Genomic DNA, 18156 nt, shown 5'->3' on the forward strand with positions numbered 1-18156 from the left:
AAGAGCGGTTTCTGAGTTCTAAGAAAGAGACAAGAGGAGGGTGGAGGTAGAAATTGATATAAAATCAATTTCTGATTTTATGATTACTGCCTGAATACATGGCAATATTCAGGACTTTTGTTTGAGGGGTTATTTTGTCCGGAGGAGGGGAACAAAAAAAAACTTTAAAAAACATAACAAAAATGTGATATTGATATTTAAACGTTCTTCGTTTCTGTGAATATTTCTGGTCTACACTGTCATTATGAAAGTAAAGAGCAACATTAAACCTCAAACTGAACAGAATTTACTATACAGAAGGAGGACTGCCCCTTCCTCATACCCACCTCCACCTAATGGTCGTAGAAACTTTGGAAGATGCTCGTTTGATCAGAAATTGAGAGCTATAGTCCTTTTTTAAGTCAAAGGTGATTGAAAACCAACCAGCTGCTGGTTGGGGAAGGGGGGGGGGGTATTTTCCAGGAAGGTTTTTTCACGGGATGGTATTTTCAGCGAGAGTATTGAATGAGGGGGGGGGGGGGTAAACGACTAGATCCATAGACAGTAAAAGGGCGAAGGGAACCCCATTAACAGCTATAAAAAAGGAGAAATAAATCCGGCCTTATGGTTTGTGACGTCCAATTTTCTTTGTTTTTATGACAACAAAACAAAGCCTTTGTATAAGCCATCTTCACATATAATGACTTTAAAAATCAACAATTCCAACAAGGTTAGTTTAGTTTAAAAAGGTTTAGTTAAACACGGTTGAGCTGCATGAGGGTTCAGTTAAATGGGGTTCAGTTGCATGAGGATTCAGCTAAACGAGGGTTCAGGGGCACGGTGGTTCAGTTACATGGGGGACTCCGATGCAAGGGGTTCAGTTGCACGGGGGTTCAGTTACAGGGGTTCAGTTGCTTGGGTTCAGTTACACGGTGGTTCAGTTGCAATGGAACCGATTCTTATATTCCACCAGGAACGCCATATCAAGAAATGCAGATCTTTTGGTGAGAATTAAATTAAAAAAAAAAGTTATTTCAACTGAAAGTAAGGAGGAATATTAAAACTTAAAACGGACAGAAATTATTACGTATATAAAAGGGTTACCCCCTCCTCTAAACCCTACTCGTTACGCTACTGTGTTTTAGTACTTTTAAAGAAGCGCCTTTTTGTTCTAATTAAACAACCCTTGTGTTTCAGGAGTCATTTTTAAAGAATTTGGACACATTTTAAACCCTGGCTTCAAGAGCGACGTACTGAGGAGGGAAAACCCCCTTTATATACATAATAATTTCTGTTCGTTTTAAGTGTTAATGTCGCTCCATACCTTCAGTTGAAAAAACTTTTTTTTTAAATTTAATTTCTGAGTTTTTTAAATAATGCCAGGAAATCTGGCCCCACCCCCACGGAAATTTCCTCTAGATAATTCAATCCCGGGGAAATTTTACCTTGGACAATTAATCTTAACCACTCCGCGTGTAAAATTGAGACGGAAAAGAGAAAGCAAGACATAAAAAAAGAATTTTGTATAAGAATTCTGGCAAAATACTCCGGTGTATAATTTCCCCTGACAATATCACTACCTGGGGACTTACCTCCCCATGGAAAATTCCCTCTGTGGAAAACCTCCAGCAGAAAATTTGTCCTCCCCCCCCCCCTCACCCAAAAATGTATGCCTACTTCCGAATAATTAATACTATGCGCAAAGAATGGGCAAATTTTATTACTTAAAGACCTTTACCCTGGGGTTGTGGGGGAGTCATATTATTCCCAAAGGCATAGTTATTGGGCCTTTCAACTATTATGACCAAAATGACCATCTCAAAATTTTGATCGGACGATTTTGGGAAACAAGGGGCGTAGGAGGGGGCCTAGTTGCCCTCCAATTTTTTTGTCACTTAAAAAAGGGGACTAGAACATTTAATTTCCGTTCTAATGAGCCCCTCCCGACATTCTAGGACCACTGGGTCGATACGATCACCCCTGGAAAAAAAAAACAAATAAACAGGCATCCGTGTTTCTTCTGGCAAAAAATACAAAATTCCACATTTCTGTAGATAGGAGCTTTAAACCTGTACAGTGAGGTTCTCTGATACGCTGAATCTGATGGTGTGATTTTCATTGAGATCACTTGATTTTTAGGGGCTGTTTACCCCTTTTTTCGAAAATCAGGAAAATTTTCTCAGGCTCGCAATCATTGATAGGTAAGACTAAACTTAATGAAACTTATATATTTGAAATCAGCATAAAAAGCCAATTATTTTGATATATCTAATGGTATGAACAGCCCGTTTTTTAGAGTTTCGGTTACTATTGACCCAGGTCGCTCCTTACTTACAGTTTGTTACCTCGAACTGTTTGAGTTCATTGAAGTAGAAATTGGAATTTATAATAGATATTTTGGAAGAGAATCGTATTTGCGATTGAGTTGTATAGCGAACACTCTTGTAAGAGGGCAAATAGTGAGGTAGAGGGCTGAGAAGAAACCTACTTGGCTATTCACCAAAAATTACGTCATTGTGAAATCGAAAAACGTAGAACAATAGAAGGAAATGAGGTGAATAATAGCCAATAAAAAAAGAGAATATGTAAACATCTTGGTTTAGATCTCAGCTCAACCATCCTAAGAGTCAGGAGCACAAGAAACTGCCCCACAAAATTTTTAAAATATTGCTTTTTTAATCTTTTTTAATAAAGATCAAAGAAATACTTACCAGTCCCCCTATATTTTGTGAATTGGCCCCCCTGTTTAGTACATGAAGAAGAATAAAAAAATATAGATACAAGTCCACAAAACCATACAAGGAGACCAAGGCCGTATCCAGGGGGGGGGGGTACCCGGTTTAACCCCCCCCCCCGAAATTTTTTACCGAGTCGAAAACAAGTCGAAAATTAGTAAAACCTAGGTAAAAATCAGTAAAATTAAACGAAAACTGAGTAAAAAATTAGTAACCCACCCCCCCCCCGAAAAAAAATCCTGGATCCGCCCTTGAAGGAGACCAACCTTAGAAACAAAATTAAAACAAAAGGGTAATATTCTCTGTTGCTTCTTAAAGAACCTTTTCAATTTCATTTTTTGTTTTTAAAGCTTGTCTTTATATATTTTTCTGTGTACTTTAATCTATATGGTTTCGTTTTTCTTTCTGCGTTGAGGGCGGCTGAGCAGAGGTCTCGACCAAAGCATTTGCATTTTTCTCTTTTTTCCTAGACTGTGATTCACCTTTTTTTTTATTTGCTGTACTGCGTTTTCTTGTTTTTTTTGTTTTATGCTTACTCAGTGTAAAACCAAACGGCTCATGTTTAACTTAAAAAAACGTAAAAAACCAAACGTAAAAAAACCATGGTTAAGTTAACCATGTTTAACTTAAAAAAACTTAAAAAAACGAACCTCCTTTCCAATTCTTGTCAGGAGGGCTTCTTCTGTACCTGATTCTTTCAGTTCTTCTGACCGATCGTCATTGCTAAAAGAAACCGTAAAATGGTTATTCAACATTTTGAATACCTAAAATTACATCTAGGCTACACTCTACGAAAAGTTCTCATGTCATCTGCTTTGTATTGAGAGGCTTTTGATTAAACATACATGTTGAATTTCTACATCTAACTATTTTTACAAAAACCGGATATAGCAGGAATCCTGGCAAAAAAAAATATATTTTCTGAGCAAAAAAAAAAAGAAAGAAATCTACGCTATAACTTAAAACAAATGTAAGCCATCCTGTATATTACGGAGGCTACTGCCCATCTCAACTCCTGTTGTTTAGGCCTACTTCAAGATTAGGCAAGTGCTTTCCAAAACGCAATTTTTACTACGAAAATATAGAACGTTGGTAAATGAAAATTATTCATTACCGATTAAAACCCTTTCAAAACATTTAACACGGAAACTTTGCTATATAATGCAAATAAGTGCTAATGTATAGGAGTCTTATCCCATGAAGCATTCAGATAAAAAAAAAACACGACAACAACACTGTGGTTTAACGTATAACGCGGAAGGTAGAATAGGGATAGTAGCCTATGACATGTAGGCCTATATAATAAATCTTCCGCTTTTTTTCAATTAAAAATTTACACTTTTTTTAAATTTATTTTCAGTTTTTCCTCAGAGTTATTCTAAATACTAATCAAAATGTGATTCTTTACAACAATGCCTCGAGAATAGTTTATTTAGGTGTATTCATTTTAAACAATAAAATAACATTTTCTTAAACAATATGAAGGTAACCACCACTTTTCAAAGTATCCGCAATAAGAAAGTAACTGTTGTCCTTACAGGGTGAAATTTCGATACAAGTTCCGTGACTAACACTTGTTCCAAAAGTCTTGATTTGCCAAGTAAACGAAACAGAATTGCGCAATTCTCAATAATCGTTAGCGTTACTCTATAAACTGTCTACAATAACCGTGGATTTTCTGTGATTTTTTCATGGTGCAAATTTTCTCAAGGTCACACCCATGCTAAATTAAGGGTCAATTTTCATCATAAACGTGTCGTTTTTTGGGGTATTTATTCCCTCTTCTCAAATTATGCAAGTATTCCTTCACTGTCAACCTTTGATGGGCAGGGTGAAAGCCAAAGGTTATTCAATAGGTTTATTTAGTTTCGGCATTAAAAGTAGTTTCTTTGGATGCGCAAATACTGTTATCAAAATTCCACTTTATCACAGTTTTAATTTGGCTCAGACCCCTCTTAACTTTCCGCCACAATACAGATATCTAGATATCTGTATTGTGCTTGCCGCTCACTGTCATGAACCGATGTCATAATGCTATTTAACCTGACATATTCTTCATGTCATTGGCTTTATGTATTGCGAGGGTCTTGCAAAGATATGTTGAAATTCGTCACCTAACCTTCATTTACACAGAAGAATATAGCAAAAATTTCTGGTTTTAGCCAAAAAGGAGGCGAATTCTAAACAGTAAACATGACTGTTGTTTTCGGTGATAAATCATTCTATTGCTATTACTAAAGGTCTATTACTAACGGTTTCTGAAATGTCCCCTTAGCGTCAATTAATAAATATATCAAAAGTTAAGGAATATGTTTCACCCAAATAAAAACTCAAACTTGATGATGCGTATAGGGTTTGGTTACAACAAATGGTATCCATTTTGGAACTATGGAGCTAAAAAATAGACTTCAGGGAATTTTTTACGAAGTTTTCTTGAAAAATTGCTTGAAAAAAAAACCTGTAGGCTATAAAGTAAATGTAATGTTTCATTTAAGTTTTTTTTCCAAGTGTCAAGTGTTTTTTTTTTTCAATGACTGTTTTTCCAAGTATTAAGTACTATTTTTAGGTTAATGTAGCGTTTCATTTAAGTGTTTTATGATGATCGCTGATCAAAGTTTATGTTATTTTTGCCCTTCATTTATGTTATTTTACTGTGTTCATGGCCGTAGGCTATATTTGGCTTTAAAATACACTTATCTATCTATCTATCTAATATGTAGAATAATTGTACCAAACAAATTTTGCATGCAGATCCGCTATACCTTACCCCCCCCCCCCCTAATTTGCGAATCTGTAGCCCAAATTTATTTCTTTAGTAACGAAGAAACTAACGAAAAAATCGGTGTATTCTCGAATTTTACACAGCGTAAACTTGTTTGAGTGGCACATAATACACATATATACCAAAATTCTTTCCCCCTACGGAAATTGAAAAAATAAAACTCAAAATAAAATTCTCAAATTTGGAAAGCCTTATTTTCCAGGGAGCCAGAGGGGTGGGGTATTTTCGGGGGGGGGGGGGGGTATTTACCGGAGGGGTATTTTCCGGGGGTATTTTCCGCGGGGGTATTTTCCACGGGGGTATTTTTTCAGGGGGAGGAGCATTTTCCGGGGGTATTTTCCGTGGGGGTATATTCTGGGGGGGGGGGTAACCGCCTGCCACCGTTGAGCTATACCAAATAGACACGTGAATACTATTATTGTATGTTACTACTGCCAATACTACAATTACTATAACTATTACTACTCCCAGTGATTCTACTATTACTTCTGCAACTGTGACTACTACTATTGTTGTTGTTAAGGGTATTACAAAAACTTCCAGGGAAAAGTGAGGACGGTGTTGAACAGAATAAAAAGATACTATATATATGTGGCTTATCAAAGGGGTGTATTAGAAGTATCTCAGCAACTCTTCAGGGTATTAAGCTGAAACCTTCAGGGGTACCAATATTACTACCACTTTTGCTACTACTTCTACTATTACTACTACTATTGAAATAAATCAAAAAAGTTTAAGTGCATCCTGGTTGTCAAGATAGATCATATCTTCAAGACATTCAAACGGGTTATCTTAGGACTAAAATTGGATAGAAAGTAGAAATTTTACGGAAAGTATATGTTGCTTTAAACTAAATTAAAAGGCACTAAGTGTTAGTTGGTTGCGCTTAAAGTGCAAGTGCAACTGAGAGCATTAAGTAGAAACTTTCAGGGCTACTACTAATACAACTTTTCCTCTTACTATTGAGCTAAATAAAACAGGGAGTAAGTGCATCTAGGTTGTCAAAATAGCATGGATATAATGTCTTAGGAATATAATAGGATAACAAGTTTTATTTTTCAGGGAAGCTGAGGGGGTACAAAATAAATCAAAAGATACTATATGTGTCAAGATATTCAAAAGGGTGTATGTTATTAAAATTATTGAAAAAATTTGTCCAGCATATAATTAGTAAGCGGAAGTTTCGATTCTCAGAAATAAATGAAAAGATTTAAAATATTTTTTTTTGTTCCAATGAAAAAGACTATTTCAATTAAAAACAAACAGAAATCAATTTTAAAGCACTTTTTCTTCTAAGAAGTTTTTCAAAGAGAAGTAAAGAGCTGCATCAAACCAAAGATAAGGAGAAATAAAGTCAAATAAGTTTTTAAACGTAAACTACTATAAACTAGCATCAATAGCTAAACGAAACCCGAAATGAGCTGAAATTCTAACAAAGAACCGATTCAAACTCAAAGCGAGCAGAAACTAAGAGGATCAGGACATTTAGGACTGACTTCTAAAGACCACAAAATAATTTGCATTGTACTAAAAACAAACTACATTTAAAATGTTTCCTCTTTTTTAATCTTATTGAATCCAATATTATAAAGACTTTCAGGAATGAACATCAGTACATATAATAAACTGTCGATATGCATTCATTTGTTTTTTCAGTAATGTTAGTTATGATGGGGATTTTTTTTTCTCTTGATATCATGAGAAATAGAAACACAAAATTCGAAGTACAAATAACAGATCAAAAAGAGATAAATACTTTTATTAGATAGCGAAAACAATGACAAAATCTCTGGATATTTCGATCACACACAGAGTGATCGTTATCAGCTGTTATCTGCTGATGGCGATCACTGTGTAGATGATCAAAAAATCCAAAGATCTGGTCATTTTTTCACTATCTAATAAAAGCATCAAATTTGACACATCTGACAGTCGCAGAGCGGATGCTACAATCTTCTATCTAAAAAGCAGCTAAATTTTTTTCTGAAAAGAAAGATAACAGGTTTATTATTATTATTATTATATATTTTTTGTACCAGAATTCCGCTATTGCCTATGGGATTAGCCATTTTAGGTCTTTTTCTACCCATTAAATAACCGAATCATAGAACTCATTTTTGATTCGGTCGCAGGATTTTCATACACCCATTAGTGTTTAGTTCTGGCTGATATGTAAATACTTTTTTACAAGTGTATGTGGGGAGGTGGGTGGGGGTATGTAGGCTCGTTTGGTCTGCAAAAGAAAATGTGTTATCTGATCGTCTTTGTGAATGTGAAATTTCAGTAATTTTAAACGATGCGGTCCTACTCTCTCTATCTACAACAGTTTCAGGATATGTTCGATGTTAGAAGGAATGTGTGTTTATTTGCAACTTGCGCGTTTTTTTTTTTTTTTTTTTTTTTTCAAGGGTGTTCGCACCGATACAGTGATTTATGCAAGCTGGGAGTGAGATAAAGTTTCAATTCTAATACCTATTTTGATCAATAAAAGAGAATGCGTTTCAACAAAAAACTAAACCTTCACTTTCGGCCATTCGACCATTTCTTTTTCTTTGCCGCAAAACAACAATTATAGCCCAAACAACGTAATCGAGCAATTCCGCTATGACCAATCAGCTTCGAGCTTTCGAGGATATACTGCCGCGCGGTGATACCTTTTTCCCTAAACGCGCCTTCAATGACCATTGAATCAACCGGTAGACAATGATTTTATAACTTCATTGCTTCGTTTGAAGTGTAGATTTCAGTAGTGTCAAATAAATAAAAAAAAATAGAGGAGGCTAAATATATATTTTTTTAATCTAAGGGGGGGGGGGTCAAAAATCAAGTAGTGGGAATGACTTACCGTGTCCCCCCCAATTGGTCCCACTAGTTGACTCACTAGACACTTTATAGTTTTAGCAACATGGACGTATGGTTTTATATCCAGTGTAGGGGGGGGGGGATTGAAACCACCAAACTGTGTTTTAGGCCCAGTTTCTCATTATCTTGACAAAGATCATTCAAGTAAAGTGAAGGTATTAACCCCGTAACCTACCTTTATTTGAAGAATGGATGAGTGAAGGAATACGCTTACGTTCGACTGTAAAATAGAAGATTCTATATATGCACTTTTACTTTAGAGAAGTTGATATTCCCAGAGATTTCCCTTAAGACCTCTAGCTATCAAATAAAAAATGACGATGTGATATTCAATTTTAGGTATTTCAGAGCCCCTCCTTCACAGACTTTTTTTTTCTGTACAAGAACAAGATAATGCAGTTATTGGGGGACACTATTCAAGTTTGATCGTATCGTTCCGACAGTCCCAAATACAGAATTGATGATCCAAACGATTTATTTTAAGTTCTATGGGTATTTGTAAGTATAGAAAGGGTTACGCGTCAATAAACTTCCGTTTCCCACCAATTGTGCCATACAATTTTGGCCCAAATTTAAGGTCTTGGGCCACCAAATTTGGCCAAAGACATCTGGCTACCTAATAAAATGAGGATTTGATGTCCGATTTTATCGTAAGCTTTTCTGAATCTTACTTTTTTCAAGCAGTTCGTGGATGATGACGAACTGTAAGTAAGGAGCAATGCGGCTCAATAGTGATCACGTGGGAAAATCTTTCCATGGAGGAACTTTTCATTGGGTAGGAAATTTTACATGGAGGGGAAGCTGGATTTCCCGGCATTATTTAAAAAACAATCAGAAATAAAAAAAAACAAGTTTTTTCAACTGAAAGTAAGGAGCAACCTTAAAACTTAAAACGAACAGAAGTTTTTACATATATTAGGGAGATTGCCATAGGCGTAGGCAGCATATTGTCTAGGGGGGGCAGTCGATAGTGTGATGGAGGGCCTTTTATCAACTGCTTTTCCAACCATCTGCCTTTTCAGCCATATTTAATGCAAATTTGAAGGTCTAGGGGGGAAGCTACCCCCCCCCGCCATCCCTACGCCCATGGAGATTGCCCCCTCCTCAATACCTCACTCTTTACGCAAAAGCTGTTTTAGAGCTATAAAAAAAGATTATTATTCTAAATAAACAACCCTTGTGTTCCAGATGTCATTCTTAAATAATTAGAACAAAAAGTCAAACTTTAGCGTAGAGCGAGGTATTCAGGAGGAGGTAACTCCCCTCAAATACATAATAATTTGTTTTCCTTTTAAGTTTTAATGTTGCTCCTTACTTTCAGTTAAAATTTTTTTTTTATTTATTCTATATTTAGGATAACGGTAAGGCTTCTAAATGAAAGCATTTGCTCTCGAAGCAATGTAATAGAATTAATCCCTTTGACATTTACGTATTACTTTGACTAAAGCGCAAGTCAAGCTCCTAACACATAGTCTCTCAGTCTTTGGGTCACGACTTCTGGGGGAAGGAGGGGGGTCATAGTCCTACAGGCTAGGGGTCAAATTTAGTCAGAGATTATTAAACTCTTTGGTATAACAGCCTTTTTTTTCTCTTTAAACTATAGGATTTCAACCAAATGTAGACATAAATAGAAATTTAATAATTGAAATATTTAATTGGCAATTCCGATTCAATCCCCTATGAGATATTCAGGCCAGTCAAATAACAAGGATAGTTACGCTAACACTGATACTCATCAAATAGGATTCAAAGGTAACAAATTTTATTTTTGAGGAAATGGGGGGGGGGTGGGGGTTTGAACGCAGTAAATTTCAGGCAGAGATTCTTCAACGCAGACGGCCTGGAAGGAGAGGGAAACTAGACTGATACCAGGAGTCGTGTTTTTACAAGACTCAAATCGGAAGTATTTTTGTTTACCATCTTTCGGTATATTTTTTCAATGGCTTCTGTTTTCTCAGGGGCTACCCCAACAGCATCCCTGGTGGCATATAAATTCAAGATTATTGGTTGAGCCCTCCCACTAATACAATGAGGCAATGCATATTCTTTTCAGGGAAAAGTCTACAGCGGGAGCAGGGTATAGAGTCTTCTGAAGCGTTCTTGGTACCGTATAATTAATATTGCTATCTCCTCCCTATACAATTCATCACAAAGCTTGTAATATCGATGATGATCATGATGGACACGGAGTCGTAGAATATCGGCAGATGGTCCGTTCAAACGTAAATCTAAAGTTCTATTCCTCTTTTCAAGTAATTAAGAAGATTGCCACATCAAGGTGCTGATTTCTGCCTTTGTACCCCAAAACAACAATTTTGATCCAAACAAGGTCAAATGCTTGTCTATGTCCTCTTTGCATGCACTACATACAAAGAGAACAGTTATTACAGACCGTTAAAACAGTAATACTAACAGTGGTTAAATCATTTGTACTTTGCAGTTCTAGACTATCTACTAGTGGGGAGGTCAATGGATCTTTTGGTCCACTGACCTCCGAACGTAAGATGGGATCAGAAAAGGAAAATTTATCATGTTTGTACGCTGTTACGTTTTTTTATAACGTTTAACTTATTTTGGGTGTGTTCTAGAACTCAGTTATAATTAATCATCGTTAGTTTCTTAACACAGTAGATACTTATAAATTTAGCCCTAAAAAGGCTTAAAATACATAGAAGAGCTAACATTGCAGTCTATTTTGTATCCGTCAATTGTTTATAATTGTTTATAATACTTGGTCTCGGAACGAATATAATTGGAGGTCAGTGGAGAGAACGAAAAAAAAGTGGAACTTGGTCTCGGAACGAACGAAAAAAAGGAGGCAGTAGTACTTAAAGTACTAGTACTTAAAGTACTTAAAGTCTGAAAAAGTACATCTTAATGTTACAACTCCTTTCCATCTTTGTGTAAGAGGACCTTCAGATCGTTATGGAGGGGAGAGAGCTTACCCTTTAATCTCCCTTCATTTGGAGAAATGCATTTGGAATAAGTCTAAAATACCAATGCGCGAGAGGAATGAATCTAAAATACGATAGTACATGGAGGTAAGTCATGAACGGGGCATGCCTTAGGATCTCTGTTCCAGGATGTCTTCTCCGCTTTTTAATAATTGTGACTCGAAAAAATCTTGATGCTGCATTTAAAACTCCCTCCATCAAGGATTAAATTAGAAAAGCACGCGTTTTCCCGGGAGATTACCATTTTAAAGGCACCGTTATGAAAGACTTGAAATGAAAGTTTATACCGTTTTACGATACAGAAAATTTAACGGTGCGCAAATATATGAAGATCTTTGGATGGAAGCAAATATACAACGATCGGAAGTGCATGCATAATGAACTATTGGAATTTTTTGAATCTACTAACGAACATGTAAAAAAATTTAAATACAAACTAATCAAACAATTTATTTAACTAAAGAATTAAATTTAAACTTACATCATTATTTTTTACTGCGATTTATATGAGCGAACTGTTTTAAATATACAATAATACTCATTCGTTTAGTAACTTGATTTGTGTCACATGACTACACCTTTTCCAATTCGAAAATCACTAGAAACCTATCAAATAATCTAACTTAAAAGTCTCCTTAGAGGTAGATCTAAGCCTAGGGTGCACGCCCCTCCCTTAAAAGGCTTACGCAACTGGTCAAGAATAATATTGCGATCAATTTTTCTCCTATAAGTATTATGGCTCTTTCAGTCCAAAACGTAAGAATTGAGCTTACAGTTCTATGTAGCTAACCTTTCAGACTAAATTACTTTAATCAATTCGATTACTTTCGTCACTTGAAGTTGGTTTAAAAATGTTCAACGTGAAAGATAATAATAGTTCTGATGACGATGTTTTAGTTATTACGTTAGCACTACTTGCTTCCGAGCAAAATGACAGTGCCATTGATTCTAAGAAACGAAAGAAAAGGAAGCAGTGGGTACATCTGATGCTAGAAAACAATAAAAGAAAGAAACTGGGGCAGTTAAACTTGTTTAATGAGCTTCTCCTTACGGACGATGATACAAAAATTAATGATTTTTACACGCTTTACTAGAAATGAATTTTCTGATTTTCTAAGTGAAGTGCGAGCAAAAATAACAAAGAAAAGTAAAAATTATAGAAAAGCCACATTCCCTGAGACTCGCTTAGCCTTGATTTTGGGTTATTTAGTAACAGGAAACAGAATGACAACTTTACATTATGAGCTCAGAGTTAGAGTTTCTACTATCTCAGAATTTTGAATGAGAACTGCACAGACGATTTTTGACATTCATTTCTCCCAATTTTCTAGCTACTCCATCTGAGGAAGACTTAAAAGTTACTGCAACACAGATTTTTACCTGATGAAAAATGCCACAGTGCATAGGTGCTAAAGATGGTAAGCACATATTCCCCCTTGTATCCCTGGCCATGGAGCCTTTCGAGGGGGATTAGGAGTGTTGTGGTTGGATTGTATGTATTGATTGGATTATTCAATGTAGGCCTATTTTTAATGTTATTCTATTGATTTAGTGTTTGATTTAAACGGTATGTATTCCCCCTCTATTACAGGCTTAGGAGCCTTTGGGGGATTAGCACAATGTATTTTCTTGTATGATTAATTGATTATGAATAAATCTTATCTTATCTTATACTTATCAGTCTTCAATGCCCTTACAATTTTGGTTCACTGTTTTATAACTATAAGAACTATTTTAGTGAGATTTTACATGCAACTTGTGATGCGAACTACTAGATTTTTGCTTTATGACGTTGGTGATCTGAGAGTGATGGTGGTGCCCTTTCTCGGTCGGAATTTGGGAAGCGCATCGACAGTGGGGCTTCCAGGCTTCCTCCATCCAAAAAACTCCCTGAACTAACACCATGTTTCCACATTTTTTCTTAGGGGACGAGGCCCATCCGCTCAAAGACTACATAATGAGGCTTTTTCCAAGTCAGAAGCCTTACGGAACTTCAAAAGATGCACAATTATAGAGTTCCTCAGTTTGTTGGTTAATTGAGAACACTTTCGGCATTTTTGTGCAAAGGTTCAGACTGTTTAGATTAGAAATAATCATGCAGGCTGAGAAGTTGGTAACAATCGTGGAATGTGCACTTTGTCTTTATAATTACATTATTACTTTACATGGTAGCCTACCACAAACACTTCAGCAGAGTCTGCAGCTTCTATTTCAAATGCCTCATTCCAGGTTGTAGGTCGCACATCAAGTAATAACGCTTCAAGACATTCCAGAAATTTTAGAGAAATATTTGCCAACTACTTCTTGTCTCCAGAAGTGAGTGTTACTTGGCAGAGACATTACGTCCTGCAAGGTTCCTTCTAAAGCAGCCACTTTTTATCTTACCTTTTTTTTTACAAAAGCATCTTTTGTTAGGAAATAATTTTAATAAAATTCTTGTCAGCATCCATATTTTCTTTAATGTCTTCCTCTTTGTCATCTTTTATCCATCTCTCTAAACTCAATAGGCAAATTCTCACCATAATTATTTTGACTCTCACTTCTGATTTCTCTTCGATCTCAATGAACCATCATTGCTCAAAAAATTAACGTTCCTCATTCACTCCCATCCTATCCCTTTCAATCCTATAAACTTTCATAAAAAAGATAAATTTTTAACTTTTCTCACAATTTTTTTTAATTTAGGCATTTCTTTTAATCTGTTTATTCAAATTAGATAAAAAAAATATGATATAATTAAACTTTAATAATCATAATGAGAAATTAACTAACTAATTCATTTAATTAACCAAAAGGTGTGTTGTGTCATCGGTTTGAAACTATTAGTGCATTATTAAGCATATTGTCAACTAATTTCATTATTTCTCAAACTCATGTAGTCAAACTACTTTAGTCATTATTTTGTAGTCACTTCCTATCTATTTAAATATACCAAAGACGGTTAGATATTAATCTAAACTTACTCTGAATTACGTTTCTACGTTTCTGTTGATGTAAAGTTGAGCCAATTTCAACTCTGTTTCATACGTAATTTTCTCACGTTACGGAGCACGTAATTTTCTAAAGGGAAAACTTAAGCTAAATTTTTAGTTTGAAAGGCTCTTAATGGTGCGGCGATTGCTTTTACAATACGAAACAAAATATCTACTACATAACAATATGCCACCTTTAATTAATTACTAATTCTTACTTAACCCGAGTTCTACTCTTTTACAGACATTACACGTCTACTCTTTTAAATAGTCAAGAGGTCTAATAAAATCTAAGAAATGTCCGACTACTCTAAAAGACACTATGGGCCAAATACTCCAAAACCCTTTCTTACTCAGAAACGACATTCGATTACGATTCCCCTGATTTCCCACTTCAATCTCCTTTCTGCGGGCAAAGCCTATTCTTATTTTAATTAAAATGTAAATAGCCACGACTAGTAGGACGCTAATGTTCAATGGTTGCCAGCGAGAAATTCCTTAAGGCGAGATGGGAGGAAAAGGAGGGAATCAATGCATCATCGCCCGCCCCGTAATAAACGATATTGAGGATTTCTCTTCGAGTTACAATACTTGCAACAAAAATCAAGACGCGATCGGCGATAGAGGATAGAGGGTTTTAGTTTTCTGGCATTTCTCCACTTGGTGAGTATTTTAGAATGGGATCTGAAATAATATGGGATTACTCCCAATAAACCGTATCTTAACGGCAAAAATATGCCCGTCGTGAATATTCAGTGAAAAAGGAAGACCTGGCTAGTGGAGACCATGGTGAATAACGACAGAAAAAGCAAGTTATTTAATTGTCCCGCTTCCACTGTCCCGATCAACTTATCCTTAAACACTGTCCTTGCACCAACATTAATAATTGGGTCTCAGTTATGATTCTGTTATCTTGGCGAAAAATGAAATTATCTTTTTACAAAATAAGGATAATAATTGGTAGATTGTTATCAAGTTGTGAGTCAAATAACTTGAATTCAGAGCTAAAACGACCAACCCGGAGTACTTTCCACTGGCAGTCTGGATTCGCTTTCTAAGTCTGGTCAATTGCTGCCTTCTCGCAAGAATCATTCTGTAGCTTTCCGCTTGTAGCTAACATAAGAAGGAAAGCTAAGCCGACTTTGCCAGCCACATTGCAAATAATGCCGTAATATCAGTAAATTCATTATTTTGCAAAAAAAATAACAGTCACAAACAGAGGGTTATGTGTGTGAGTTGGGGGGGGGGAATTAATCCTTCTTGATTATTTAACGCCCAACCCCTAAACTTTGAATAAATACTTCTTTTTAGTATTTTCATAGAATAATAGCTTTTATGGTATTTTCATTGAAAACATAATCTCGAAAAACAGTGAAATTGCACCCAAGATTTGAAAAATACATTTAGCCCCCTTCCCCACTACATTTGGTAAATTTGAACCCCTGTGAATCAAACAGTTCATGGTAACGAACTGCAGGTAAGAAGCGACTCTGCCCAATAACAACAAAAACTCTAAAAAACGAAATTTTGATAACAATACATACATTAAATGCCTTTTTATCCAGATTCTAAATATGTAAAATTCTTTAAGTTTAATGTTACCCGTCAAAAGCACCGAGCCTGAGGAAATTTGCTTTATTTCAGAAAAAGGGTGAAACACCCCCAAATATTTAAGGGTTCTTAATGAAAATCACACCATCAGTTTCAGCATAATAGAGAACCCGACTGAAGCGGTTTCAAGCTCCTACCTACAAAATTATGGAATTTTGAAAATTTTTTTTGTTTTTGTTTTTCCACGGGAGATCGTATTGAACCAATGGTTCTAGAAAGTCAGGAGACACCTCATTCAAACGGGAATCATAACTTCTAGCATCCTTTTTAGCTGATCAAAAAAATTGAAGGGTAACTATCCCCCTCCCCCTCCCAAATAAACCTGATCAAAATTTTGAGATAGTCGTTTGATTCAGCATATTCGAAAAGTATAATAACTATGCCTTTGGAGATGACACGACCCCCTGGAGATAGAACTGTAAGCAATTTCCTTATTGGTCACAGGGGGATTTAAGTGGGGGGATTCCCACGGGGAGAGTTTTCCTTGGAGAGAAAAGTTTCCTGTGAGTATGGTTCACAGGAAATTTTACACGATGGGGAGGGGATTTCCTCACATTATTCTAAAAACGGTCAGAAATTAAATTAAAAAAGATTTTTTTTTTACTGAAAGTAGGGAGCAACATCAAAAATTAAAACGAATATAAATTATTCCGTTTATGAGGAGGCTGCCCCTTCGTCAATTCTTGCTCTTTATAATTAATTTTGACTTTTGTCACAATTTTTTAAAAAGACTGCTCAAACACAGGGGCCATCTTTTTTAAAACGAAACAAACGAAACATATTAGAATTTACAACATTGTATTTTATGCGGTTTCCATGAAGTGCTGTTTATTAACAAATAATTGAAGTTGAAAAAAATTATTTTTCAACTAATCTTCAATTCTAAATAATAATCCTTTCGAAGAAATATGTTGCAATTGTAAATAGATAGTTTAGTATAAAAAGTTTTTTCGTCTCTTACCTAGGTTCAAAATATTCCAATGATAAAGATATTTGGTCCTTCGGTGAGAAAAACAACATTCTAGAACAAATACTCCCATATGGAATGGATCCTGCAAAAATACAGAAGACAATTGACTAAATTGGTTTTCAAGTGTAATGAAATGTTTATTTAACCAACAAATTTACATAAGATCATACTTTACAACCTTACATACTTACAAAAAAAATTAAAGCCCAGTATAGACGGTCAGACAAAGTAAGTGTCAACTCAGATCAACGTATCAAAGAAGATTCGCCTGTGTAACAACCATCTAAAATCATTGACGTAAACTTAAATATAGCCCAGAGTAGCTTTTTTATTTTCGAATAAACTATTTAAAGGGGGCGAACAAGAAAATCCCCAATAAAGAGTGGAATTAAGCTAATTTGTTTTGCAAGGATGATAAGGTATAGAATAATAGATGATGAAACACTACATGACCACCATCGCACAAATATGCTCTAACATCTGGTTAATGTTTGAAAGTGCTGGAGGTGAAAACGACGTCCGAAGGGGCACCTACCCCCTCCTTGCTCCATAGCATTTTACGCTTCTAACATTTATGATTATGCAGAAATCCATGCTTGTGGCCATTAGAAAAGATGAAGTCTTTTAAAGTTTCGGTTAAGTCTTGGAATGAACAAGTATTTGATGATTATATTGAGCACACTCGCAAAGTAAATCTGAAGTCGTAAAGAAATCGGTTCTAAGAAAGGGAAGCAAACCCAAAAATAAAGAGAGGGGGTCTTTTATTCGCTCCATACATATTTATTAGCTCAATTAAAAAATATTTTGTTACAAGGATGCATTGCTACTTACACTCGTTTCTAATTTTCTTCGATCGTCCCCATCTACTACTCTTCGCAGTACTAGTCTAATACTCTAGCGCAGACAATCAAAGTGTTTCTTAACCATACGTAACCCCTTTCCCATTGTTGAACATAAACTTATTTCCCTTGCACAACCCTTAAAATAAAAATTTCAAAGAATATTTATTTAGTTCCCGAGGTTTCATAATGCTTCGTCAAAGCTTACTTTTTCTTGCAAAATCTTTGAGGATCTTGGGTAGAATTTTAGGATTCCAGGAAACATAAGTTAAAAAGCTCTCAAATATTTTCTAGCACACGTTTTTACTGACGTAGGCTATACTTGTCGTTATTTACTCTTTTTTGTGCATGTGTAACGATTCACGTGTTAGACGTGACAACATGGCCCAATAAGAAAACGGTAAAATTATACCGCCCCTTATTAGCATTAATCATGGGGTGATTTTTGAAAA

At 35.5% G+C, this 18156-nt stretch overlaps 1 protein-coding gene across 1 annotated transcript in view; it reads right to left on the reverse strand.

Moving 5' to 3' along the window:
- The window catches only part of LOC148956731 (uncharacterized), a 104167-nt gene that overhangs the window by 34822 nt on the left and 51189 nt on the right, over positions 1 to 18156 (reverse strand). The window contains exons 5-6 of the mRNA XM_089087045.1: positions 16857 to 16947; positions 3365 to 3437 (exon numbers count right to left, since the gene is read on the reverse strand). Of these exons, the coding sequence (XP_088943171.1) occupies positions 3365 to 3437; positions 16857 to 16947 (164 nt within the window). The remainder of the gene's footprint in view (positions 1 to 3364; positions 3438 to 16856; positions 16948 to 18156) is intronic.

This window comes from Artemia sp. Qi Xiang Cuo, chromosome 1 (genome assembly GCF_049724085.1).
Source record: "Artemia sp. Qi Xiang Cuo chromosome 1, ASM4972408v1, whole genome shotgun sequence".
NCBI classification, from domain to species: Eukaryota; Metazoa; Arthropoda; class Branchiopoda; order Anostraca; family Artemiidae; genus Artemia; species Artemia sp. Qi Xiang Cuo.